The 25,334-nt window shown below is 43.1% G+C and overlaps 1 protein-coding gene across 1 annotated transcript in view; it reads right to left on the minus strand.

Annotated features, from left to right (window-relative positions):
* LOC147729348 (astacin-like metalloendopeptidase) overlaps positions 1-25,334 on the minus strand; it is a 123,038-nt gene that overhangs the window by 21,920 nt on the left and 75,784 nt on the right. Inside the window, exon 7 of the mRNA XM_086959835.1 lies at positions 20,451-20,532. Coding sequence (XP_086815961.1) covers positions 20,451-20,532 — 82 coding nt within the window. The remainder of the gene's footprint in view (positions 1-20,450; positions 20,533-25,334) is intronic.

Raw genomic sequence — 25,334 nt, forward strand, 5'->3', positions numbered from 1 at the left:
TCTCGACAAAGATTATTAATAGCTCACTGAAAACTGGAATCATGCCTGATTGCCTCAAAATCGGCCAGGTTACACCACTACTGAAAAAAGAGGGCGCTGACCCAAATGATCTCAATAAAATTATCCTGTCTCCAATCTCCCATTCTTAGCCAAGCTGCTGGAAAAATGTGTTCTCCGTCAACTTACCGAACACATGGACAACAATGATTTTCTAGACCCTCACTAATCGGGCTTTAGAAAAGGCTGCAGCACAGAAACAGCTTTCCTGAATGTCATTTATGACGTCCATAATTCACTGACTACTTATACTCCTGGACCTATCTACGGCCCACAACATGGTTGACCACAAGCTACTCATCAATGTACTTCGTGAAAGGGTAGGAGCGGAAGACGTGGTCCTACAGTGGTTCACCTCCTTCCTGCAGAACCACTCACAAAGAATACAAATTAGAAACTTCACGTTGGACCTACGCCCCATAAGCAGGGGCGTTCCCCAAGGACAGTTCCCACTCCCGCACTATTCAACATCTACATGGAGCCCCTCACCACCATACTCAACAAAGCCAACATACCCTTCCACCTCTATGCTGACTTTTCTCAGAAAGATTTGATTAAAAGCCTTCTTTTTAGAACGAGAATCAAATGAGTCAACAACATTAGTGGTTTGAAGAATAAGTCTAAGTTTGTCCCAGAAAGTGTATTACTACCACCAGAAATTCTAGTATTTGAAGATATGGTACTTAGGGAATTGGATGACTTACAATCACCAAAAATTAATTTTAACTCTAACTGTAACAAGGCGGAAAAAATAGCCCTTAAAAATCTTTCAGATAATCCATCGTTGGTAAAGAAACCGGCGGATAAAGGTGGGGGAATTGTCCTTTGGGATACTGACAAATAGGACCAAGAGGTGAATAGACAACTATCTAATGTAAATCACTATAGAAAATTAGATGATGATCCAACAGGGAGGTTAAAAGAAAAAATTCTAAACTTAAGATCGGAAGGCTTAGAACAAGGATGGTTATGTCAAAAGGAATTTGATTACCTGAATTCAGAACAGAATAAAGTACCAAACATATATGTATTGCCTAAAGTGGATAAGTCCACAATTGATCCTCCGGGAAGGCCCATAGTATCGGCCTGTGGTTCTATGCTAGAACCCTTGGCAAAATATATAGACTTTTTTCTTATCCCATTGGTCAAGGAAACCCAATCATACATAAAGGACACTATGGACTTTATAACTAAAATAGAGGATCGGTCTTTTAACAGTGACAATCAATTATTAGTATCATTCAATATCGAATTATTGTATACTAATATTCCCCAAGACTAGGCTATTGCAGTTATGAGATATGTATTAGAATAGAGGGAACGCCCACACCAAGTACCTACAGATTTTCTTGTGTCACTGGCTACTATTTGTTTAAAAAACAACTTTTTTAACTTTAAAGGCCAGTTATACTTACAAATCTCTGGTGTGGCCATGGGATGCAGTTTTTCTCTGGAAATCGCCAATTTGGTGATGGTGGAATTTGAAAAAAAGTGGTTATATAGCGACACCAATCCTTTTAAGAACAAGGTAAATTTTTGGTGTTGTTATATTGATGATATTTTTATGGTGTTGAATGGTAACGACACACTATTGCAAGAATTACACAACTGGTTGAATTCAAGAACTGAATTTCACAATGTCCAGCAGCCAAAAAAAACTGAATTTTCTGGATGTAAATATCCAAGATGATAATGGCCACCTGGAAGTAAACTTGTATACAAAAAGTACTGACCGTAATACTCTGCTGCATTTTACGAGCTGTCATCCCCGTACCCTTAACCCCTTCCATGCTCATGACGAGCTCAGCTCGTCATGAGGCACAGTTGAGCTGTGCTGATGACGAGCTGAGCTCGTCATGAATACAGGAGAATAACGATTTCCAGCACAGGGGAAAAATAAACACAGCAGCGATGTGGTTAAGGAGAATTTGCCGTATGGGCAATTTCTCAGTGTGAGGAGAAATTGCAGCAAAAAAGAAGAATATTTTAAGAATGCAGAAATTCTGAAGGACAAACTGGTAGATAGAGGCTACCCTAAATGGTTAGTTAAGATCGCCTTGAAAAGGGCTTGGTTTACCCCTAGAGAGGTTCTTTTGGTGCCAAAAATTAAAGAAAAAGATACTCCCCTTACATGCGTACTGACGTACAATCCAAAAGCTAACAAAGTTAAAAAAGTGATTCCAAAACATTGGAAGCTTATTGAACATCTAGGAATAAAAAAGCCTCTTTCTGCTTTGAAAAAAGGCAAAAACACAAGACAATGCTTAGTAAGAGCAGCTAGAAAAGTCGACTCTCCACCTCAAGACTTACGAGGACTCCTGAATCTACCTCCTATAACAGGACATTATAGGTGTAAAAATTGTGTGGCATGTAACCTAACGGCAGATACAAAAGAGTTTTAAATTAATGGATATAAACCACACCAAAACAGTTTTTTGAACTGTAATACAAAGAATACGATATACTGTATTAAGTGTCCATGTAATAAATTTTATATTGGACAGACTACCCAAGCTGTGAAGAAACGTATCCTCCAGCATAAATCTAGGGTCAAATGTAAGGTACAAGGAGCCCCCCTGGTGCATCATTATGAAATCCATCAACATACAGAAAATGATATGACTTGGACAGTCCTATGTGTACTAGGAAATATGAAACAGGAGGAAATTAAAATCAAGTTGAACAGGTTGGAGGCGAGATTAATAGAAAAATATAAGACTGCAAGTATTGGTCTAAATGACAGAGATGAAATTTAGGCACTAATCTGAATGTATAAGCTTTCAATAATGTACCGCGTCACTGTTCTGTACCTGATATTATGTCCCAAGAATTAAGGTCTAATTGAGCTGATTGAATGTATTTATTCTGTTTTATACAAACTGTTATATCAAGTGCTGACATATGATGTCATTATTAGATTGTTAGTAGTGGCAGATTGGGGTTTTTACTTTCTATTCCCTCACTTGTCTTTCTGTAAGAAGTTTCAGTAATTTTCAAACACTCTTCGTTTTTCACTTGTTTTTATTTATTTGTTATAGTTCTAGTTTTCCCCTTTTCTATTCATTTATATACATATGTGGATACGTGTTCGTGCAGTGTATGTTATAACTTTCAGCCTCAGTAGTGCTATTCAGCGTCTGTTTTCCATATCTATCTTTGAATCAGCCCATAGAGTCCTTTTTCAGTGTTGAGTAAGAGAATAGGTTTTTCGCGTGTCACGTGATCGGCAGTAGGAGCCAGCCCGCGTTTGTGTAAAGCTGTGCACACTTCGGATTTCTCGGAACCATATCAAGTGAGTAACAATGGGTTTTAGGGCGTAGTAAAATAAAGAGATTTTTAACTCTAAAGCGTGACAGTAATTAATCACGCTTTCCTTGTCACCTCAAGGTTTGTAGAGAGGAACAGCCAGGACACGCCTTAAAGGAAGGATTAGCCGGCGTCTGTTTGTAGGACGGTGTGCCCATTGAGTAACTGGATGTGTAACTGGCCATACCTGACGCCGTGAGGATTCTTTGGCTTGCAAGGAGCACAGAGCACAGAGCAATCACTTCTCGCGACACCTGCTCCGCGGGCGCCGCTCACCCCCTGCCCGACCCCGTCCTCCCTGGTGTGAGCGCCCACAGCCGGTGGTGAGAACTCCGCTCCCAGGTTGAGTACAGAGGGGCCAATCACAGCGCCAAGCCTACCGGGGGACTGCGAGGACCAGCAGCCCTAGCTGCTCACAGCTGCTGCCTCTTCCCCCGGCGGCCACGCCCCCAGCCTTCGCCTACATCAGCGCCAAGCTGCGCATTGAAAGCGGGTGTAACTGGCCATACCTGACGCCGTGAGGATTCTTTGGCTTGCAAGGAGCACAGAGCACAGAGCAATCACTTTTCGCGACACCCGCTCCGCGGGCGCCGCTCACCCCCTGCCCGACCCCGTCCTCCCTGGTGTGAGCGCCCACAGCCGGTGGTGAGAACTCCGCTCCCAGGTTGAGTACAGCGGGGCCAATCACAGCGCCAAGCCTACCGGGGGACTGCGAGGACCAGCAGCCCTAGCTGCTCACAGCTGCTGCCTCTTCCCCCGGCAGCCACGCCCCCAGCCTTCGCCTACATCAGCGCCAAGCTGCGCATTGAAAGCGGGTGTAACTGGCCATACCTGACGCCGTGAGGATTCTTTGGCTTGCAAGGAGCACAGAGCACAGAACAATCACTTTTCGCGACACCCGCTCCGCGGGCGCCGCTCACCCCCTGCCCGACCCCGTCCTCCCTGGTGTGAGCGCCCACAGCCGGTGGTGAGAACTCCGCTCCCAGGTTGAGTACAGCGGGGCCAATCACAGCGCCAAGCCTACCGGGGGACTGCGAGGACCAGCAGCCCTAGCTGCTCACAGCTGCTGCCTCTTCCCCCGGCGGCCACGCCCCCAGCCTTCGCCTACATCAGCGCCAAGCTGCGCATTGAAAGCGGGTGTAACTGGCCATACCTGACGCCGTGAGGATTCTTTGGCTTGCAAGGAGCACAGAGCACAGAGCAATCACTTTTCGCGACACCCGCTCCGCGGGCGCCGCTCACCCCCTGCCCGACCCCGTCCTCCCTGGTGTGAGCGCCCACAGCCGGTGGTGAGAACTCCGCTCCCAGGTTGAGTACAGCGGGGCCAATCACAGCGCCAAGCCTACCGGGGGACTGCGAGGACCAGCAGCCCTAGCTGCTCACAGCTGCTGCCTCTTCCCCCGGCGGCCACGCCCCCAGCCTTCGCCTACATCAGCGCCAAGCTGCGCATTGAAAGCGGGTGTAACTGGCCATACCTGACGCCGTGAGGATTCTTTGGCTTGCAAGGAGCACAGAGCACAGAGCAATCACTTCTCGCGACACCTGCTCCGCGGGCGCCGCTCACCCCCTGCCCGACCCCGTCCTCCCTGGTGTGAGCGCCCACAGCCGGTGGTGAGAACTCCGCTCCCAGGTTGAGTACAGAGGGGCCAATCACAGCGCCAAGCCTACCGGGGGACTGCGAGGACCAGCAGCCCTAGCTGCTCACAGCTGCTGCCTCTTCCCCCGGCGGCCACGCCCCCAGCCTTCGCCTACATCAGCGCCAAGCTGCGCATTGAAAGCGGGTGTAACTGGCCATACCTGACGCCGTGAGGATTCTTTGGCTTGCAAGGAGCACAGAGCACAGAGCAATCACTTTTCGCGACACCCGCTCCGCGGGCGCCGCTCACCCCCTGCCCGACCCCGTCCTCCCTGGTGTGAGCGCCCACAGCCGGTGGTGAGAACTCCGCTCCCAGGTTGAGTACAGCGGGGCCAATCACAGCGCCAAGCCTACCGGGGGACTGCGAGGACCAGCAGCCCTAGCTGCTCACAGCTGCTGCCTCTTCCCCCGGCAGCCACGCCCCCAGCCTTCGCCTACATCAGCGCCAAGCTGCGCATTGAAAGCGGGTGTAACTGGCCATACCTGACGCCGTGAGGATTCTTTGGCTTGCAAGGAGCACAGAGCACAGAACAATCACTTTTCGCGACACCCGCTCCGCGGGCGCCGCTCACCCCCTGCCCGACCCCGTCCTCCCTGGTGTGAGCGCCCACAGCCGGTGGTGAGAACTCCGCTCCCAGGTTGAGTACAGCGGGGCCAATCACAGCGCCAAGCCTACCGGGGGACTGCGAGGACCAGCAGCCCTAGCTGCTCACAGCTGCTGCCTCTTCCCCCGGCGGCCACGCCCCCAGCCTTCGCCTACATCAGCGCCAAGCTGCGCATTGAAAGCGGGTGTAACTGGCCATACCTGACGCCGTGAGGATTCTTTGGCTTGCAAGGAGCACAGAGCAATCACTTTTCGCGACACCCGCTCCGCGGGCGCCGCTCACCCCCTGCCCGACCCCGTCCTCCCTGGTGTGAGCGCCCACAGCCGGTGGTGAGAACTCCCCTCCCAGGTTGAGTACAGCGGGGCCAATCACAGCGCCAAGCCTACCGGGGAACTGCGAGGACCAGCAGCCCTAGCTGCTCACAGCTGCTGCCTCTTCCCCCGGCGGCCATGCCCCCAGCCTTCGCCTACATCAGCGCCAAGCTGCGCATTGAAAGCGGGTGTAACTGGCCATACCTGACGCCGTGAGGATTCTTTGGCTTGCAAGGAGCACAGAGCACAGAGCAATCACTTTTCGCGACACCCGCTCCGCGGGCGCCGCTCACCCCCTGCCCGACCCCGTCCTCCCTGGTGTGAGCGCCCACAGCCGGTGGTGAGAACTCCGCTCCCAGGTTGAGTACAGCGGGCCAATCACAGCGCCAAGCCTACCGGGGGACTGCGAGGACCAGCAGCCCTAGCTGCTCACAGCTGCTGCCTCTTCCCCCGGCGGCCACGCCCCCAACCTTCTCCTTTAAATCACGAGGGGCTCTTTCCGCACCGCGGGACGCACGCGGGACGTAGCCCGGGGCGAAGACCGGGCAAAGAGCGGGCCGTTTAAGGCCGTTCAAGGACGGCAGAGGACGGCCCTGGCCCTGAACCCCTGCTCTATCGCCCTCAATCATCATTAACGTCTAAGATGTCGGCCATGCGCAATAGAACCAGAAGTTGCGCGAAAAAAGCTACGGCGGTAGCACAGGTGACTGGACCTATAGATCTTTTTATTTCCCGTGTACATGAGACTATTGACCAAAGTATTGTTTTATTGGAAAAGAGAGTCTCCATGGACCTTGCAAATGCTAAGCGCTCATCCTTGGGTTCTCTGGCAAATGTTAAATCACCTGCTTTGCAGTCTTCGAATAATTGTTCCCTACCCCTAACCATGCCCACTAATAGTGCTCCGACTGTACTAAATACTGTTGATTTATCGGTTGCCCTATCAGACTCAGACCCGTCTTTTGTTGACTTGGAGGTTACACCAGATCTAGAAGCCTGTCAGTCATCTGGCAAAGCGGCGCCGAGTCTGAGTGGGCTTAATGATGTGGAAACAGCTCCTGTATCTATAGTTCCCCAGGGAAGGGCTTCCAATCTCCCAAAGGCTATATCTAAGGGTAAAAATAAAGTTAAAGCATCAGTTAGGAATCACAATCTGATTTCCCCTACTCCACATATGACATCAGGTATCCCTTGCTGGGTGCAAAACATGGTAACAGATTTAAAATTAGACCTTGAAGCCACATTAGCAGCACAAATCAAGCCTTTAATTTCCAAATTGGACAGGCTTACATCTTTAATACATTCTAAATGGCCACACAAAACGAATGGGCAAGGGCCTGATCAGCCACAAGGGATTACAGATGTAGCCCCTAAATGCTCATCGTGTATCCAGCCCCCTAAAGATGTATTAAACAACGTTCAAGTAACTGTAGCCCCCGGGAACTTAGTTATATCTCATCTGTCGCAAACAGGGAACAATTCTGTCCAATCCACATCTATATCCACTTCGAAGGTGATGGCTCCTATTTTGACTCACCAACACTCTGTTGTTGATAATAATACCACCACTATTCAAGTAAAAGATGTCGTAGGGAAATCTAATACCCCTTCAGTACCTCTTCCTACGAACAAACCTGAAGGTCCTAAGCCAAAGCAGGCACGTTTTAGGTCAATTAATCTACCACCAGAGGTTTCCCCTTTTGTGGTTGTGTTGACAGCAGTCCCCCCGTTGAAGGAGGGAGTAAAAGAAACTTTCACTGAGCTTAGAAATAAATGTGCTCAATGGCTCCATTTACATAAACCTCTACCTAACAGCATGAACGGTGAAATTCTTACCGTGCGTAGAGGGGACTGGGTGGGCAGAAGCAAGAAAACAATAGTAGGGGACGTAATCACAGTTAATTTTAGGGATATAGGGGCAGCTAGCTATATATGTAATGCACCCAATAGTGGTCCTGCGACTCAAATTAACCCACTTCCTTTGTCTTATTTTTTACCGATGTCTTCAAGACCAAACCCTCCTTGTTCCACTTTTCAAAGTAATAGAGGATCTGTGTACCCCCCGCAACATGCTGCCAAACCTTGGCAGCAACCACTACACCCTTCTCCTTTTTTTCCACATTATGGTAATTTTCAGCAGCAGCCATTAAATGCTCCATCTTTTCCCCTGCACCATGTTAATTCTCATTGGCAACATCCCCCCCATTTTCCACCACCCCTACTTCAGCCTGCCCATCAGTGGCAGCAACCTTTTCAGCCACTACAACCAGTTAAACACCAATGGCAACAAACATGGAAGGACTTGCCCCCTTCCCAAGATCCCCTGTTCTCACAATTCGCCCATCCAAACAGATATGCTGTGTTAGACCAGGTAGATTGACTCAGCCCTACTGAAGCTTTGGATTCAAACATCTCTACGTCCTATTTAGATATGGCGAGTTCTTCTCCAGTCACACCTTTAGCCGCACTTCTCGAACCTTTAATGGTGTCATCGCTAATACCCCTCCCACGTATAGAAAATAGAGGTAGCCTCGATGCATGTACAGCTACTGTTAGCCCCAGATTAAGCCCAGATACCATCTCTCGGGAAGATGGTCCTGCCCTATTACGAGCAATTCAGCCAGAGTCGTCTGTTGTTGGCGATCCTGGTAAACCAGCAGGACTCTCTCTTGTTTCCTGGAAGATTGCTGGCCTTGCCAGCAAACTAGATACACCCTTCTGGACCAGCTTTTTGGGGGAGGGATTGGACCTAATTTTATTGCAGGAAACTTGGTGTCTGGACCCTATTAATATCGAAGGGTACGCATCTTACTGTCTTAGAGCAACCAAATCTAGCTCGGGTAGGGCTAAGGGGGGCCTTTTGTTGCTTTTATCCACCAAGCTGTGTGATTGTACGGTCAAATACAGTACGACTGTTGGGACTCACAGCCAAGTTATAAGGGTGGAGTGCAGGAAGAATATTGATTTAGTTGTAGTAAATTTCTACAACAATATTTTTGATGCTACCAGAGGGGATATTCTACTGCCTCTAGAAAGGGAAATTGTCAAGGCCCTTGGTATCTCGAAAAGAAAGGCCGAGGTTGTCTGGGCAGGGGATTTTAACCTGCAGCCCTGCCATTTGTCTAACGGGAACATCTGCGGCTTTGGTGCAGCAACGAGTAGCCATTGGGGGGGCCTGGGGGCGAGGGAGGATTCTCCTCCTCACTTCCAACATTGTAGTTATGGTTCCACAATAAATAATATGCTAGTCACACTAGACATGACCCTGTTAAAATGTAACACAAACAACCAGGCAATAACATGCCCTACATTTACAGGCAGAGATGCAGGATCATTTATAGATCATATTTTGTTGTCTAGCAGTGGAGACTTTACTGATCTGTATGTAAACGAAGAAAGTCTCAGTGACCATAACAGCCTTCGTGTTACCCTCTTGGGGCATGGTACCTCATTAGTTTCAGGTGGAAAATGTTCAACTGACTTAGTACCTATTAGATCAAAGGGTCTAAGGATTAAATGGACTGGATTAAATTCTAAGGTTAAGCAGAAGGAGGTTCTTACTCAATGTAAGAATCAAATTAGTTCCTGTTTGGATGATGATTGTGATTCTGGCTGCCTAATAGCTCACTTTGTCTCCATGAATAGTATTATTGATAGTATTTTTACTAAGGCTCCGTTAGCCAATAGTGGTCCGAAGCAGGGGTGGTTTGATAAGACCTGTATAGTCGCCCTCCGTGATCTAAAGAATGCTTTAGGCACCAAACCACGCGTCAAGACGGACATACAATATTTCAGGGCTAGATATAAAATAGCAATTAACACTAGGAAAAGGCTATTACAGACTGAGGCGTGGGATAAGTCGAAGGAAGCAGCCGAGACTAAAAACTGCAAACTGTATTGGGAAACAATTAACAGCCCGTTTCTCAATAAAGAAAATGTTCCAGAATTAACTTCTTATGTGGCATGCAGCGATTGGGTTAGTCATTTTTCCAAAATTTTTAATCCAGAAGGGTTATCTTCTGAGTCACTATCACTTGAGCCTACTCCATGGCTACCCCTTCCGTTGGGAATAACATTAGAAGAAAGCCATGAAGCAATTTCTTTAAGCAAAGGAGGCAAGGCCCCTGGCCCCGATGGGGTCCCGCTGGATTTATACAAAGATGAACCGGCTTTATGGGCCCCCATCTTGGCGAGGATATTTAATTGCGCGGCAGAAACTAATTTCCCATCCACTTGGGGCCAATTGGTCATTATTCCTTTACATAAGAAAGGTGATAAATCAGAGGCCTCTAACTACCGTCCAATTTCATTATTGGACGCCTCTGTAAAGGTGATGAGTAGGATTTTGCTGAAGAGGCTGGAAGACTGGGCAACTGATTTTAACATCTTAACTAGAGTCCAATATGGCTTTCGGAAAGGCCTGGGCACATTGGACCAATGTGTAAATCTGGACCTTTTAATCAATAAATATACTGTGGCTAAAAATGGCAACCTCTTTTTATGTTTTGCTGATTTGAGCAGCGCTTTTGATTTGGTTAACCATACCATTCTTTGGGAGGTTTTGCTTGATGCAGGGGCCCCAAGGGAAATAGTTCATTTTTTGGCTAGACTCTACGAAAAACTATCCTGTAAAGTCCGCTATGGCACCCTTGGTGAATGTACCCCGTTTTTTAAAGTGTCTCGGGGCATACGCCAGGGATGTGTTTTGGCCCCGCTTTTATTTTCCCTTTTTATTAATGACGTCGACCGTTCCTTGGTTGACATCCCAGCAGATGCCCCCCTGATTGGTGGTAAACCTGTTCCGCTGTTACTTTACGCGGATGACGCTGTTCTTTTATCCCGAACACAGATGGGCCTTCAGCGCCTAATCGATAATTTTATGCAGTTTATTCAAGTTAGGCGGCTTCGTGTGAACAAAACCAAGACGTATGTAATGTCATGCGGTCAGGCAGCTAAGCAGGTAAAGCATACCTTTTTCCTGGATAAAGAAAAGTTGACTCCTGTCAAGTCCTTTTGTTATCTAGGAATTACATACAACTATAGTGGGTCCTGGACCTCGGAATTTGATTCTATCAGACTAAAAATGCTGCGGTCTACTAGCAGTATTTTTCGTTTTGCCTCTAAACTTGGCTCACGAAGCATTTTAGACATGATGAACATATACAATGTATGCTGTGTCTCCTCTGCTCTGTATGGGGCAGGGGTGTGGGGACATAGCGAGGGTATATCCCTGCAGAAGGAGGAAAACAAGTTTTTAAGGAGGTTGTTATGTGTTCCCCCTTCTGCCTCCATCCAGCTGATCCATGAAGAAGTCGGGATCGAGTTCATTTCTGACTTAGCAGCAGTCCGGCCACTTTTATTGTGGCGTTCTATTTGGGCTAAGCCAGAGACTCGATTCACTCAGGATATTATTCTTGATTGTATAGGCTTGGACCACTCTTCATGCATACTGTGGTTGAGATACATTCACCGTTGGTATCTCCTTCTTTTTAATATTGATGTGTTCCGTGAGCCTGAAGAGGTTGTTTCTATCTCAAAAAAAGAAATTAAGACAACGTTCCTAAATTTCCGAAAGGCAGAGCAAGATAAAACCTCTGGCAATCTTGTTACCGTGAAATTTTATAAAGATTTAAATCTAACTTCGGGATTCCAATCCTATCTTGTGTATGTGACTCGTCCCTCTCATCAGTATGTTTTAACACGTGTCAGATTGGGTATTGTTCACCATCTGGTTGCTTTTCCAAACACAAGAACCAGTTCAGATATACCCTGTCCGTGTGACAATATTTCTCGGCAGAGTAGTTTCCATTTCTTACTTTTCTGTAAATTTTTTCATTTTTTCAGGTTAAAATACCTTAAGCCAATTTTTATTAAATACAATATTCGTACTACAGAAACAGCACTGATATTTTTATCCTCATTAGAGAACGAGGAGATTTGCTTCTTTCTGGCTACTTTTATTTTGAAGTGTACAGCTGCCAGGAAAAGTATTGTACTATAATATTTTTATACTCACCTGTCTGTACCTATGTTATACAGCTGCCAGGAATTGTTTTATGTTGCTATTATTGTTTACATTCCTGTCTGTATATATACGCCTTCAAATTTTATATTAATTTCTGTAATCAAGGTATTATTCATATTTGTAGATGTCCACAGTATATTATGATTATTTAAATAATTTTGTTGTACAGCTGCCAGGAAAGGCCTATTGAGTAATCCCTACCGATCTCCTGTCTGTTCATTTATGAATGTCTTGTATTTTATAATAGTACGTTGACTTATAGAGACAAGATTACTTATTAATTGTTGCACTTTAACCTTTTGCACATTGTCTTACCATCTTTTCCTATAAGTGTTCATATGTTGATTTTAAATATTTTAACTATGTACTTTTGCTTGTATGATTTGTATGTACAAATCGAATAAAAGCTTTCTGAACTGAACTGAGTAACTGGATGCTCCGGACATCATTAAGTAAGTGGCATCTTCTAGCAGCAGACTCCATTAAATATAGCGTCTTTGGCACGCTAGAGCATGACAGTTATTTGTCCTGTTTTCTCTTACTCTACCAGCGAGCGTCGTGCATAAGAGCTTGGGAACTGTTGTAAGGGTACCATAGTACAAGGGGGCCCTCCCACGAAAATTAAGAGAAGCAGCATCGGAGTAATGCGCAGTGACTGCCAAGCAAATAATGGGTGAGCCGGAATTGAGAGTTGTGAGTTATGTGGTATTCTAACTTGGGTATACTAATATGTATATATGTAAATATTAAATACAGAACCCTGATCTCTTAACATAGTTATTCATAGGATGTTTATAGTTATATATGATTTCTTGATCCCGTAGACAGACTATCTTGTTAGCCCGAGTCCTTATGAGGCCCATACAGTGAGGGCTGAAACGCGTCAACATTTTGTTCAAAGAAGACTCCTGCCAAAGTAATTGAAGTTGTAAAGAAAATATTTTTTGCAAGGGGCAAATGAGTTTACATAGGTCTAAAAAAGATATAGACTTGTTATACTCCTTGTTTTTAGGTCTGGGTGATCTTACTTGAGAAGGAATGCTGAGTCTTTACATGTAGCAAGTATCCTTTTGAAAGAAATTGGGCTACAACATTTGAAAAAGAAATGCTAATAGATCAATGTATGTATATTTGTTTCTATATATTTATGTAAAAAATATGTGTATATATATATGTGTTTGTTTGTTTACACGTAGGAAATGGGCTTAAAAATTATATTAGCCTAAATCCAACTCTTTTTCAATTAAATTGAAAAACAAATAATAAAAATAATTAGGCTTTCCTATTTTCAGTTTCTATTTTTCGTAAATTCTGGTGGGGTTTTTTCAGTGTTTTCAGTATCTTAAAAAACAGTTGTTCTCAGTGGTTACAAATTTTTGCGCCACTAAAAACAACAGAAAAAGTGTTTTTCCAGTGTTATTGGAACGTTTTTCTTTTATTATTGCTTGCTTTCTGCACTGAAAGAACATGGTATATAGACAGTGTACTTATAGTGTATGTGAGGTCCAAATAGATTTTTGCAAATTAATCTTATTGTAGTACACCATACAATACTTCTTCAGTGAGCCTTTGGGTCATGTGCTCTCACTCTTTCCTTCTCATGTAAACTTCTGTGAGAAGGCCCTCTAAGCATTCATAACCCCTTGGGCTGAGAACCATCAGCTAAGAGACACAGTTGGTATGACTCTTTCTTTGATGCCACATAAAGCACAAAATGATAAATATTCGTGTTTTAGTTCCTGTGCATAAGAAAACAGTGCACCAGAATGGACTAAAATGGCAATAGCATCACTCATTAACTCTGAAGATTGTAAAGATGCTTTCAGCATACCATCTTACAAGTGGCAAGGATCTCCTACAGGGAATAACTTCAGCTCGGGTATCAATTTTGACAGATCATCACACAACTATTTTATATACGTAGCTGAATCACTGCAAATACAAACAATATCACTCCAATCTTTGTTGAACTTGGAAAGAACCTTTTTTGCAGAGCATTACAAGTGACATGTTTTCTAAAAGTCTGGTGTCATGTTTTGACCACTATCCCAGATGCTTGGTGATATATATACTTGTCACTATACCTTGCATTGACTATCAATACTGACCCACTAGAAACTATAGTCTGATGTATTAAGGGTTTTACCCATTCTCAGTGGGTAAATGTGATGACACATATTAGGAAAGATTTTTATGAAACCAGCCATTTTACCTATCAGTGAAAAAATCAAATGCAGCCAAAATATCAAAAATGAGTTTGATATTTCCTGATTCTCTATAGTTTATAAAATAATTAAACTAAACCTAAAACATGAAACTAAACCCTGCATCTTTAGACCGAAGGCCACAAAACTGAATAAAGTAAAAGGAAGAAGAAACAATATTTTAGTGGCAACCCTAAAGAACAAAACTCAAGCAGAATAATGTTAGCCAGTCTTTCTTACTGCTAGCTTGTATAACAAAGTTATATTGTATTGACCCCTTCAGGAAGAAAAAATGACTTACACTCTATTTTTCCTTTCTTTAAATGGCATTTAGTTTGTGGTTGTCCAGGGTTTTTTTCCAGTGTTTATATGTTTTAACCCGGGAGGGCTATTTTTCTTTCAGTGGGGTTTAATCAGTTATTATAGGTTTAAACCTAAAACCCCACAGCCTAAAAATAATATATTGAGTGTTCTGTGTGGAGGTGGGAAGCCTTACAAAAACAAATACAAGAAGTTATTTTGTTCAAGACAATACATTTGTTATAGAATGGGATAATTGAGCTATCTCATTTAGTATTAAAAGTGTGTTATTGGTGTCCTAGGCATCATCTGTTTTTTACATACACCCAGATCTACATAGAAACCTCCACCAGGGCTGACATGCAAAGACTTAATAACACCCTAATAGAAGTCCAACAATGGCTCTCCCAAAACCATCTGGATCTCAGCCAGGATAAAACTGAAATCCTCCTCATAGCCAACAAAGAGCAGACCCCCGAATCACGTAATGGCTAAAATCTATTGACGCTATCAACTGCACTCTCATACTGACCGACTCTGTGAAATCACTGGGAATCACTCTGGATCCTAACCTAGATATAATCAAACACATCAAGAACACATCAAGGTGTGCTTTCTTTAACTTAAAACTATTCAGCAAAATCAAACTCTTCATCCCCCCCAAAAGACCTTAGGCAAGCCACGCTATCTCTTGTGCTATCCAGATTATATTACGGGAACGTGACTCTCACAGGCACAGCAAAATCACACCTTGCTCCTCTCAGAGCAACCCTAAATGCAGCAGCCAGAATGGTGAACGGAGTAAAGAAATTCAAACACATCTCCCCACTCTCAGAGAGCTAAACTGGCTCCCAATAGAAATGCACGCCAACTGCAGAACTGTCTGCCTCACCCACAAAGCTCTGCACACTGACAAACCCACCATCACTCTACTGCTCATCCCTCCAAAAACCCGCAAACAAAGAACCTTATCACCATTCTTCTCTGGAAACGTACCAACAATTTGGAACAACATCCCTGTCCATATCAGGACTAACCCCCTCCTTCAAAAAATTCTAAAACCAGCTCAAAACCCTCTTCCTCAATCGAACCGTTATGAAGTGAAAGCGGTCACACAAGATGGAATTGCACCCACCTGAGCATCCAATTACTGTGACAAGAATAACTTCTTACAGCATCTACCTCTTGACGCACACCTATGTCCCCCCACTGAACAAGACCCGCCACAATTCATTGTGCTTATCAACACTACTCTCTGTACTCGACTGCTACCTGACAAATCCTGAACATTGACCCCTCAAGAATCATTGTATTTATTATTACTACTCTTTGTACTCAATTGCTACTTTACAAATGTTGTAAAGTGCTCCAATACCCATTGGTCTGGCCAGCACTACATAAAACGCAAAAATAAAATAAATAAATAAATTTGAATAACAAAGTTTTCTGCACTTTTTTCTGTCCCCTTCCAAACAACAAAGGCATTGTCTATAAATCGAAACCAGCATATTATATGTTCTTTCCACTCCTCCTACCTGCCCACGCGTAGACACGCATAACTGGGGGAGAAGCAGACACCCATGACTAGCCCTCTAGATTGTTGAAAGACTTCCTTGTCAAACATTTAAAAACATTATTGTTCAAACACCAATTGATCATGGCTAACCTCTTCCTGTTGTGGTTATAAAGTTGCATAGGTCTGACTCTTAGAAAATGTTCACAGTCTCTGAGTGCAGCATGATGTATACTGGTATGAAAAAATGTGATGTCCAATGTCATTGGCTTGTCATCTTCTACCCAGGGTAGTTCATACATTTTCTTCAGAAAATCGCCAGTATCTTTAATATATGAGTGCAATTTGATTACAAATTCTTGAAAGAAGAAATCTACATATTGTGAGATCTTTTCAAATAACCCATTCCTAGCTGAAATAATCAGATGGCCAGGTACTGGAGATGTCCCCTTGTGTATTTCAGATCTAAAATACATTACAGGCATCACAGGGAATTAGTTGTATAAAAATTGAAATTTTCCCTTAGAAATAAACTTTCACGTCTCCAGTCATTCAAATCAAGTTTCAAGTTACTCTGTGCTTTCCTCACTTCTAGCATATTGGATCTTTTATAACATGTGGCTTCATCCAGATGTCTGTACACTGTATTCAGACCTAGGCCATAAAACAATATTGCCACCTTTATCCTATTTATTGATGACCATTTAGTTGTTTTTTTGTAGTTTGCATATCAGATAACGATATTGTTTCTCTTGGTATTTGTATTTTCACGTTTTTCGTTCGGTCTTATGTTTCAATGATTTTATTTGTTTAACAACCACATCACTAAATGTATCAATTGCATCTCGTGGCATAACTGGCATACAGGTGGAAGACGGTTTGAATGAACTACTTATAGATTTGGTGGTAACAATCTCTTGTTCTTTCTAGATTTGTTGTGTAGATCTTGTTGGAGTCAAATTATCAACATTATAGATGGGTAGATAGCTAGATAGCTAGATAGATAGATAGATAGATAGATAGATAGATAGATAGATAGATAGATAGATAGATAGATAGATAGATAGATAGACAGATCAATAGATATATATGTAGAAAGATGAAGGGAGCATAGATTGATTTTGCTACTGAAAAACAGCAATGCAATATGCAAAAAGAAGAAAATTACACCATCACCATATGTCATATGGTGTTAAATAATACTGTTTATGCAAGGTATATATATATATTGTCAGTGAAAATAAATCTGCACACTAACACGAGTTATTTAAGACAACTGTGCAAATAAATTTCAATTGTTTGCATTTACTCCGACAGTGCAATACTCAAATTCAAGGTTCATTTGACATTACCACTCCGCCCTACAGTTTTGTGTATAGCCCCATATCCCATAAATACATTTTTCATACATATATATATATGTTTGTCACTCATAACAAAGGTAATAGTTCAGGACGGTAATAGGATTTTACCTGACATTTAAAAAAAAACCTAGAAATTCACTGAAAATAAACCAACCAGTTAAAGTGGCATTATAACTAGGTGTTATTATATTATAGACCCTAACATTAATGTTTGGCTGACAATATTGAATAATATCAAGAACGTAACTGGGCAGGAGCTGCCTAACACACCATTGGTGGCGCTGCTGGGGGTTCTTCAAGAGGTTCTACCACTGTCCAGACAGTTCATAGTAATGCTACTGCTACTGGCAAAGAGACAAGTGTCCTTGCACTGGGGCGCCGCTTCCCACCGACCACGAGAGAATGGATTAAAGACGTCACATACTGTAGAGACCAATTGTCTTGCTATTGCGAATTATTACCAATACCATACCGCCCCAGGGACATCTGGAGCCAATTTACAAGTTGGCAGGGGTCTGCTGCTGTGGATGACCCCTGACACAATAGGTACTGGAGAATGGGCCTTGGTCCGCACTGTGTCGAAGTATGTTGTTAAGACTGCGGGTGTCGAAATGCGATAATGATATGACCTGCATGTCAAGGTGTAAGGGAGCGCACAACCAGACTGTATTTTACCCCTTGAACCGTGGTTGCATTCCAATGTTATATGGAATATTTTCTGTCTCCCTGGTTGGACGGCTAGGTCCAGCTAAGTAATGTACTGCAATATTGTGTTATTATTTAATGTCTTTTGTACAAAATTGTCAAACAATGAGATACCCCTTTAGAAATTTCAAACCCAGGCATACAATAAGCTCAAGCAACATTCATACAATTAACTAATATACTGACAGCACGGAGCAGGCAACAGAAAATGCAGAATTATTCACAATGCGAAAAAAGTTTGTATATATATGTGTGGCAAAACCATACAGTTTCTTAAAACAGATTAAAACCAATAGGTCGCAATCAAAGCAATAGTACATTTAGAATCACAAATATATTGACAATATGCATGATAACAAAACAATAATAGATTAAAAACAAACATAGGGACAGAAAAAAAGGAACAACAGTTCCTAATAGCTGTAGGAGAGCTACGAAGGTATATTGGCGATCACTCCTGATTATTAATTATAGATCCTGTATCAGGTTTGTAGTCTCCCAACCGAACTCAAAGTAGTTCTCCCTTTATGTATCAACGTGTTTCGGTTGGCAATTAATTTTTAGCTCGAGTTGCCCGCACGACGTGGAGGCATTTGCCCTGATTGTCGTTTATATACGGATAATACTACCGATCTTGGGTGGCTGTGAATAAGGACTATGCTTTTCATCTGATTTTACACCGGCTGAGATATATTTACCGGGTGTTTGGTGCATCAAGTTGGTCGTTAGCACCCTCATTGTGAGGGCACTTGAACATATCAAGATACCGAGATTGTAAGTTTTGCAACCCTATCCATCGTTGCTTCTTTTAAATTTCCTGCGCTACGTTAGCGATATCGACAATACCGCAACCTTATACTCATGGTCGCCACATAAATATTTAAGAGCAAGAACAATACTGCTCTGTAATACCGCTGCCTGCTTTGTCAAGAAAGAAGCTTACCAGATAAAGTGGATGTTTGGGCAGTGAAGCGAATGCGTATTGAAGCAAATGCGTTGTGAACAATTAAGGTTTTTATTTATACTAATGGGATGGTTCTATCGATTATCCTGAGGAAGGTGTCGGCTAAAAATTAATTGCCCACCGAAACGCGTTGATACATAAAGGGAGAACTACTTTGAGTTCGGTTGGGAGACAACAAACCTGATACAGGCTCTATAATTAATAATCAGGAGTGATCTCCAATATACCTTCGTAGCTCTTCTACAGCTATTAGGAACTGTTGTTCCTTTTTTTCTGTCCCTAGGATTGTTTTTAATCTATTATTGTTTTGTTATCATGCATATTGTCAATATATTTGTGATTCTAAATGTACTATTGCTGTGATTGCGACCTATTGGTTTAAATCAGTTTTAATAAACTGTATGGTTTTGCCACACTTATATATACAAACTTTTTTCGCATTGTGAATAATTCTGCATTTTCCGTTGCCTGCTACGTGCTGTCAGTATATTAGTTAATTGTATGAATGTTGCTTGAGCTTATTGTATGCCTGGGTTTGAAATTTCTAAAGGGGTATCTCATTGTTTGACAATTATCATTTGGTACCCTGCCCCTTTGGGTCATTGGGTCCCTCTCTCTTTTATAGAGATTTTTGTACGAAATGCCAATAAAAACTATACCAAAAAAAAACTAACGTGTAATTAGAAAAAAATCACTGAAATTCACCACTCATAGTTTACTGAGCCAACTATAACTGGCACTCACGATACACTGCTAATGACTTCAACTGTTACGTCAATCATGACATGTTAAATGAAATAATTGATGAAATCACTACTGACTTCTCAAATTAGATCAAGTCCCACTAGAGTAGCAGGGGACACAAGGCACGCCAACAAAATGGCACCTGGGGGTGGGTGTGAGGATTACATCAAGTCCCACAAGAGTAGAAGGAGACACAAGGCACAAAACAAAATGGCACATGGGGTGGGTGTGAGGAGTTTCCTCTGAGTCCCCTTAGAAGATCCAGGTATGGGTGTCTCTATCCTGTTCCATCTCTTCCATGCCCTACCTTCTTTTTTTACGCAGTTCAGGACAACAGCACTGAATCCCTGTTTCCCGTAAAGGTGGCTGCAAAGTTATTCTTCATCTTCCCTTTCTGCCACATTGCTGTGTTCTGTGGCACTTGTACCTGTCCAGAGCGGCCGAAAAGAGCACCAGGAAAAAAAATCTTAACCAATCAGATCACTCTGTTTTCAATGTGTGATTTTATTTTGTAAGTGAGCATGTAGGACCCCTTGGTAAAGCTCACATGGTGTCTTGAACCACTATCTGGCAGCCCAAATTGTGAGACAGTGAACATCCACTACATTTCTAAGGTTAAAAAGCAGGAGGGAACAACCAGCAGACCATTCCTTCAACTGCTAGAAGCAACATCTCAGGCTCCCTTGCGGCTATCAGCAGTGATACCTCAGACTCACCTTCCGTAGTGCATGATAGAGGAGTAGTCATATTCCAGACCCAGGTTATTCGTGTTCTCTTTATTAAAGTTGGCCAGATTTCCTGCAGTGAGGAAGAGATAAAAAGAGACAGGGCTGACAAACACAGTACTCCTGAATGCAAAACCACTGTATCACATTCAAAGAGGGCAACAACCATGTATCCTTAGTGTGTAATACACATCAGTTCTGTTTCACTGCTAGGGAAACAGAACCCTAACTTTCTTGCAAAATTTCGACTATGAGAACCAGACGGTTTCCTTATCACTTCAGCACTTTGCTTATGTACCCCTCCTCCCCGCTCATGTGATCTAACTTGACTCTTTTACCCCAACATCTGCTACAGAACCAGTCTGCAAACTCCAGCCCCAAGGCGTTTAGTGTTTTTATCAGTCTTTCCATACTCTGTAACCATCCCCTCCTCTATGGGCCCTAAGCAGAATAATTTAAATATTTGGTTATTCTATCTCCTCTAAAATCGCCAACACTTGATGCCAACAACATCCCCTTTTATTCGATAAAACCCTGAGTGACTACCTTGTCTCAGCCATTAACTCTTGTTTTTAACACTGCGTGTTACTTATTCACCTGCTTTCATCAACTTTCCCATCGAAACAGCCCTTACACATGTTTCTAACTTCCTTACTTCTCACCATCACAAACACTTTCCCCCCACCATCATTCTCTTAGTCTTCTCTGCAGTGTTTTACATGGTCAGCCAGCAATCTTGCTTGTGTACCTATCCCACCTAGACACCATGGGTAATTACACTGAAATGTGATCTTCCTATCTATGGTTGTTCTCATTCTCCTGGTGATGATAGCAGTGATCAGTCAGTCTATCTGCATACCCCAAGGTTCAGTCTCTGGACATCTTTATTCCCTCCATTTTAAATAATCTTCTCATACCACTGATATGCTGGTGATGTACACATCTTTATAACCAGTTGTTAATGTCACAGAGTGTCTTCACAAACTGTAGCACAACTAACAGACCATGGATGGTCTCTTCAAATTACCCCTTCATTTAAGCTTGATTCTGTCAGAACTTGAGTTCCGCAAGTCTCTCAAAACCTGGCTATTTAGCCGACATGATTAGTCGCTGCACTTTCATTCGCCTCGCTCTCTGTCTGCTATTGCGCAGGGAAACTCTGTTGGGGTATCTGTGCGCTAAATAATTTCCTTATTATTATTATTTTTAACCCTTTAAATGCTGCCGTCGGCCAACGGTCGTCACGAGCACTACCTCCCCAGTGCTGCGCATGACCGTTGGCCGACGGGCCAGCATTCGTTATCCGAACGTTCAGCACTGGGCGCTGAACGTTCGACGCTCGGAAGGTGTTAAATTTCAATTCCTGGCTCATCGGCACCCTTAACGCTCTCCTCCCCTTTCATCCTGGCTTCCAGACACATTTGCACCTTCCCACTTCACCACTGTGTAACTGGAGTATTTTGCCACTTCCAAAACCACAATGGCTGGGGTTCAGCCCTTCCATATCATAAAGATCCACCACCACCTTCCTTTCCAGCTGCTTATGCACAAATCATTGTGCTGGTTACAAGTAGCCTGTAGTATCGTGAGAGATTATTGCGGAGACTCCTTTAAAGGCTTGAATACAGAAAGATGCAGTTAGGAGCTCCGGCATATTCTAATTTATTTGTCACTGTGTATATATCCATTTCAGAAAACTCTTGATGGAAAAACTATCCTTCAATTATCATAGCCATTGCACCTGTATCATGGCTCTTCTATTATTGATATGCACATCGTGTTTTAACTTGTTTTAAAATTGTGAAAAACAAGAATGCTGGGCAATTCTGCGAATCATTTGCATATAGAATGGGGGAATCTTTTGTTTGGTAGCTGACATTTTTTCTTTTTCAGAATACCAAGAGGCCCCATTTTGAGCAGTGCTCTCTCTAGTCCCTCAACTGTGGTACTTAGGGAGAGGTGCTCTGCGGACTCAATAAAGTCTCCCTGCCTTTTCTCTGCTAAAATCTTTGTTCGTTTCATGCTTGTTTAACTTGTTTTTCAAAACTGTGAAGAAATAGAATGCTGGGCACTTCTGCTGACCATTTGCACATAGAGCGGTATTGAATTGAATTTCATGGTATTGGGAGACTTTAATATTCACATGGATAAACCGGCAGGACCTGAGGCATCTTTCATTAAATATACGATGTCCTCGCTTGGATGTATGAACAGGTTTTTAAACCCACACATATGGCTGGCCATACGCTAGATCAATTTTTTTTAATATGATAACTGTAACAACTGACCAGCTTCCAATGGGCTGGACGGATCACTACTTCATCAAGTTCAGTTGGCAGAAACTCAAGTATAACCAGCTTTGCTCAAATGCAACAAAAACTATGAATGCAACCTTTCACAAAATTTCATCGGTAGATTTACACAATGCTCTAGAAGCGACCCCCCTGCTTTGTCTGGACATCCTAAATTAGATCAACAGGGCACTGAGGACTGAATTTGCAACCATATTAATGACTTAGTACCCATCACCACCACGCCAAACAATCAGTCCCCTGATTTAGTGAGAGTCTGAGGTCTTGCAAAAAACACTGTAAATGCCTCGAACGTACGTGGTGAAAAAACTTATAAAGTGTCGGATAAGGACACCTATAGACAAGCATTAAAGGAATACTATCTCCAGGTACAAATAGAGAAAAATATATTTTTTGAAAGGAAAACTGTACAGTCAGGAAATAAATCCAAAGAAATCAATCTTAATCTAGAGGCGATAAACAATAATCAATCATCTACACGCTTCCGGTGAATGGTGTATTTCCATGAGAAAATAAGTGCAATCCAAGCTGATTGGCTAAACACCTATCAGCTAGCAGATAGCAGCATCATAGTAGCAGATTCACAAAAATCAGGAAAACCTAGATGACGCCCACATTAACCACTCACTCTCCCATTTTGATAGAGGAATCTTTGAGAACCATTAAGAAACTCAAGTCAGGGTCTCCTGTGGATCCGTGCCATCCCACCCTTCTGCCTGAAGTAGCTCTGATCATTAACCCAGTAATTAACAAAGTTTTAAACAAGGCATTAGCGATCGGCACAATGCCTGCAAGATGGAAACATGCAAAAATGATTCTCCTACTGAGAAAAGGCCACGGCTGTCCCTAAACTTCATACCAATTATAGGCCTATCTCACTTGTTCCCGCGTTCTCTAAAATCTTAGAGTAGCACGTTAACTCGCACATTTCGAGTTACCTACAGTATTATAATCTCCTCCATCCAAGTCAGTTGGATTTTAGAGCTAACTGTAGCACAGAAACAGTCTTACTAGAAATAACTGAACATATTAATGACCGCTAGACAAGGAGGGCAAGGCCGCCCTGATACAGCTGGATTTATGCATACCTTTCGATACCGTACCACATGGAAGACTACTGGCCCACCTTCAAGATATATGAATCGATGGTCTAGTCTTGAAGTGGCTTACCTCATTCCTAAACAACTGGTATGAAGAAATATGGATCCCTCCATATGCTGCCCTTATTCGAGAACTATATGTAGGAGTGCCTCAGGGATCGGCACTGAATCCCACATTATTTTACGCATATCTAACTCACCGAGCTATTCTGGCAGAAACTCTAGGGGTGAAAGTAATATCATATGCAGACGAACCTCAGCTACTTTTTACCTGTGGAAAGGGGATGGAATTTGATGGAAAGTCCATTAAATACTGTCCTTCCAATGTGCTCAACTGGTTATCAGTTCAGCAACTGAAATGTAACCCCAATAAAACTGAGATCCTGTTCTTCTGGGACTCCTCCCCCAAAATATGGAGAACGTGCTCGCCATATGATACTTCTCCCCCGGGCAAACAACAAGAGGTAGTAAACAATTCGGAAATCAACATGGATAGTGCCCTTTCTTTCCAACCACACATCTAGTCATTGGTGGACTCTTGTTTTGGGATCCCACGCCCCTTAAAGAAATGCTTCCTTTTTTGTCATTTGATACTAGGAAAACAGTGAATCAAGCTCTGATAACCTTGAGGCTTGATTATGGAAAAACTCTCTACTAAGGCCTTCCAGATTGTTTGCTCAGTCGTTTTCAAACGGTACAAGATATAGCAGCTAGATTGATTCCTAATTTGGCTCCAAGAACGTGCATGACTCCTCAGTTGAAGGCACTACACTGGTTGCCGGTCAAGAAGAGGATTCTTTTCATGACTCTGGTCCTGGCACAGAAAGCTCTCCATGGGAAAGGGGGAACTTATCTGAGGAGGAGGACATGTGTGTATGCCCCCTCAGAGAACTGCATTCCTCACCCAGCTTTTTATCCAGGATTCCTAACATTTGCCGGGCAAAACAGATGCAAGATCATTCTCCTTTATTGGCCCAAAGACCTAGCATAAACTCCCAGAAGAAATGTGTCTGTTTCTTCAAAATGAATAACACAATCACTTTTTAAGCAGATGGCATGTTTCCTTTACATGACCAGTGCCGAGACACTCCACGCTATACAAATGCCTTTTTCATTTTCTATTTACATTTCTTATCAAGAATAATCCAGGGAAATCGCTAATGAATATGGTCGGAATTTGAAGCCCTGCAGATGCCTCATAATGCAATCCATGTTAGCTGTGAAACACGTGTTCGCATTCCTTGGTTATAAACATAATGTCGGTCTGTAGGAAGAGTGAACACAGTTCCTTATTGACTGGTGATTTGATCAAACTTCCTCAGGACTTTCATCAGGTGAGCTGCAGCATATGGGATGCCTTTCAGGTGAGCCAGTGTGGAGTTGGAGTAACCTCTGAGTAGGGCATTACCTCTATCAAAGTGGGATACAACATACAAGTAGCACTTATAGTGTTGACTCGATTT

The sequence above is a fragment of the Lissotriton vulgaris genome, chromosome 2_2 (assembly GCF_964263255.1).
Source record: "Lissotriton vulgaris chromosome 2_2, aLisVul1.2, whole genome shotgun sequence".
NCBI lineage: Eukaryota > Metazoa > Chordata > Amphibia > Caudata > Salamandridae > Lissotriton > Lissotriton vulgaris.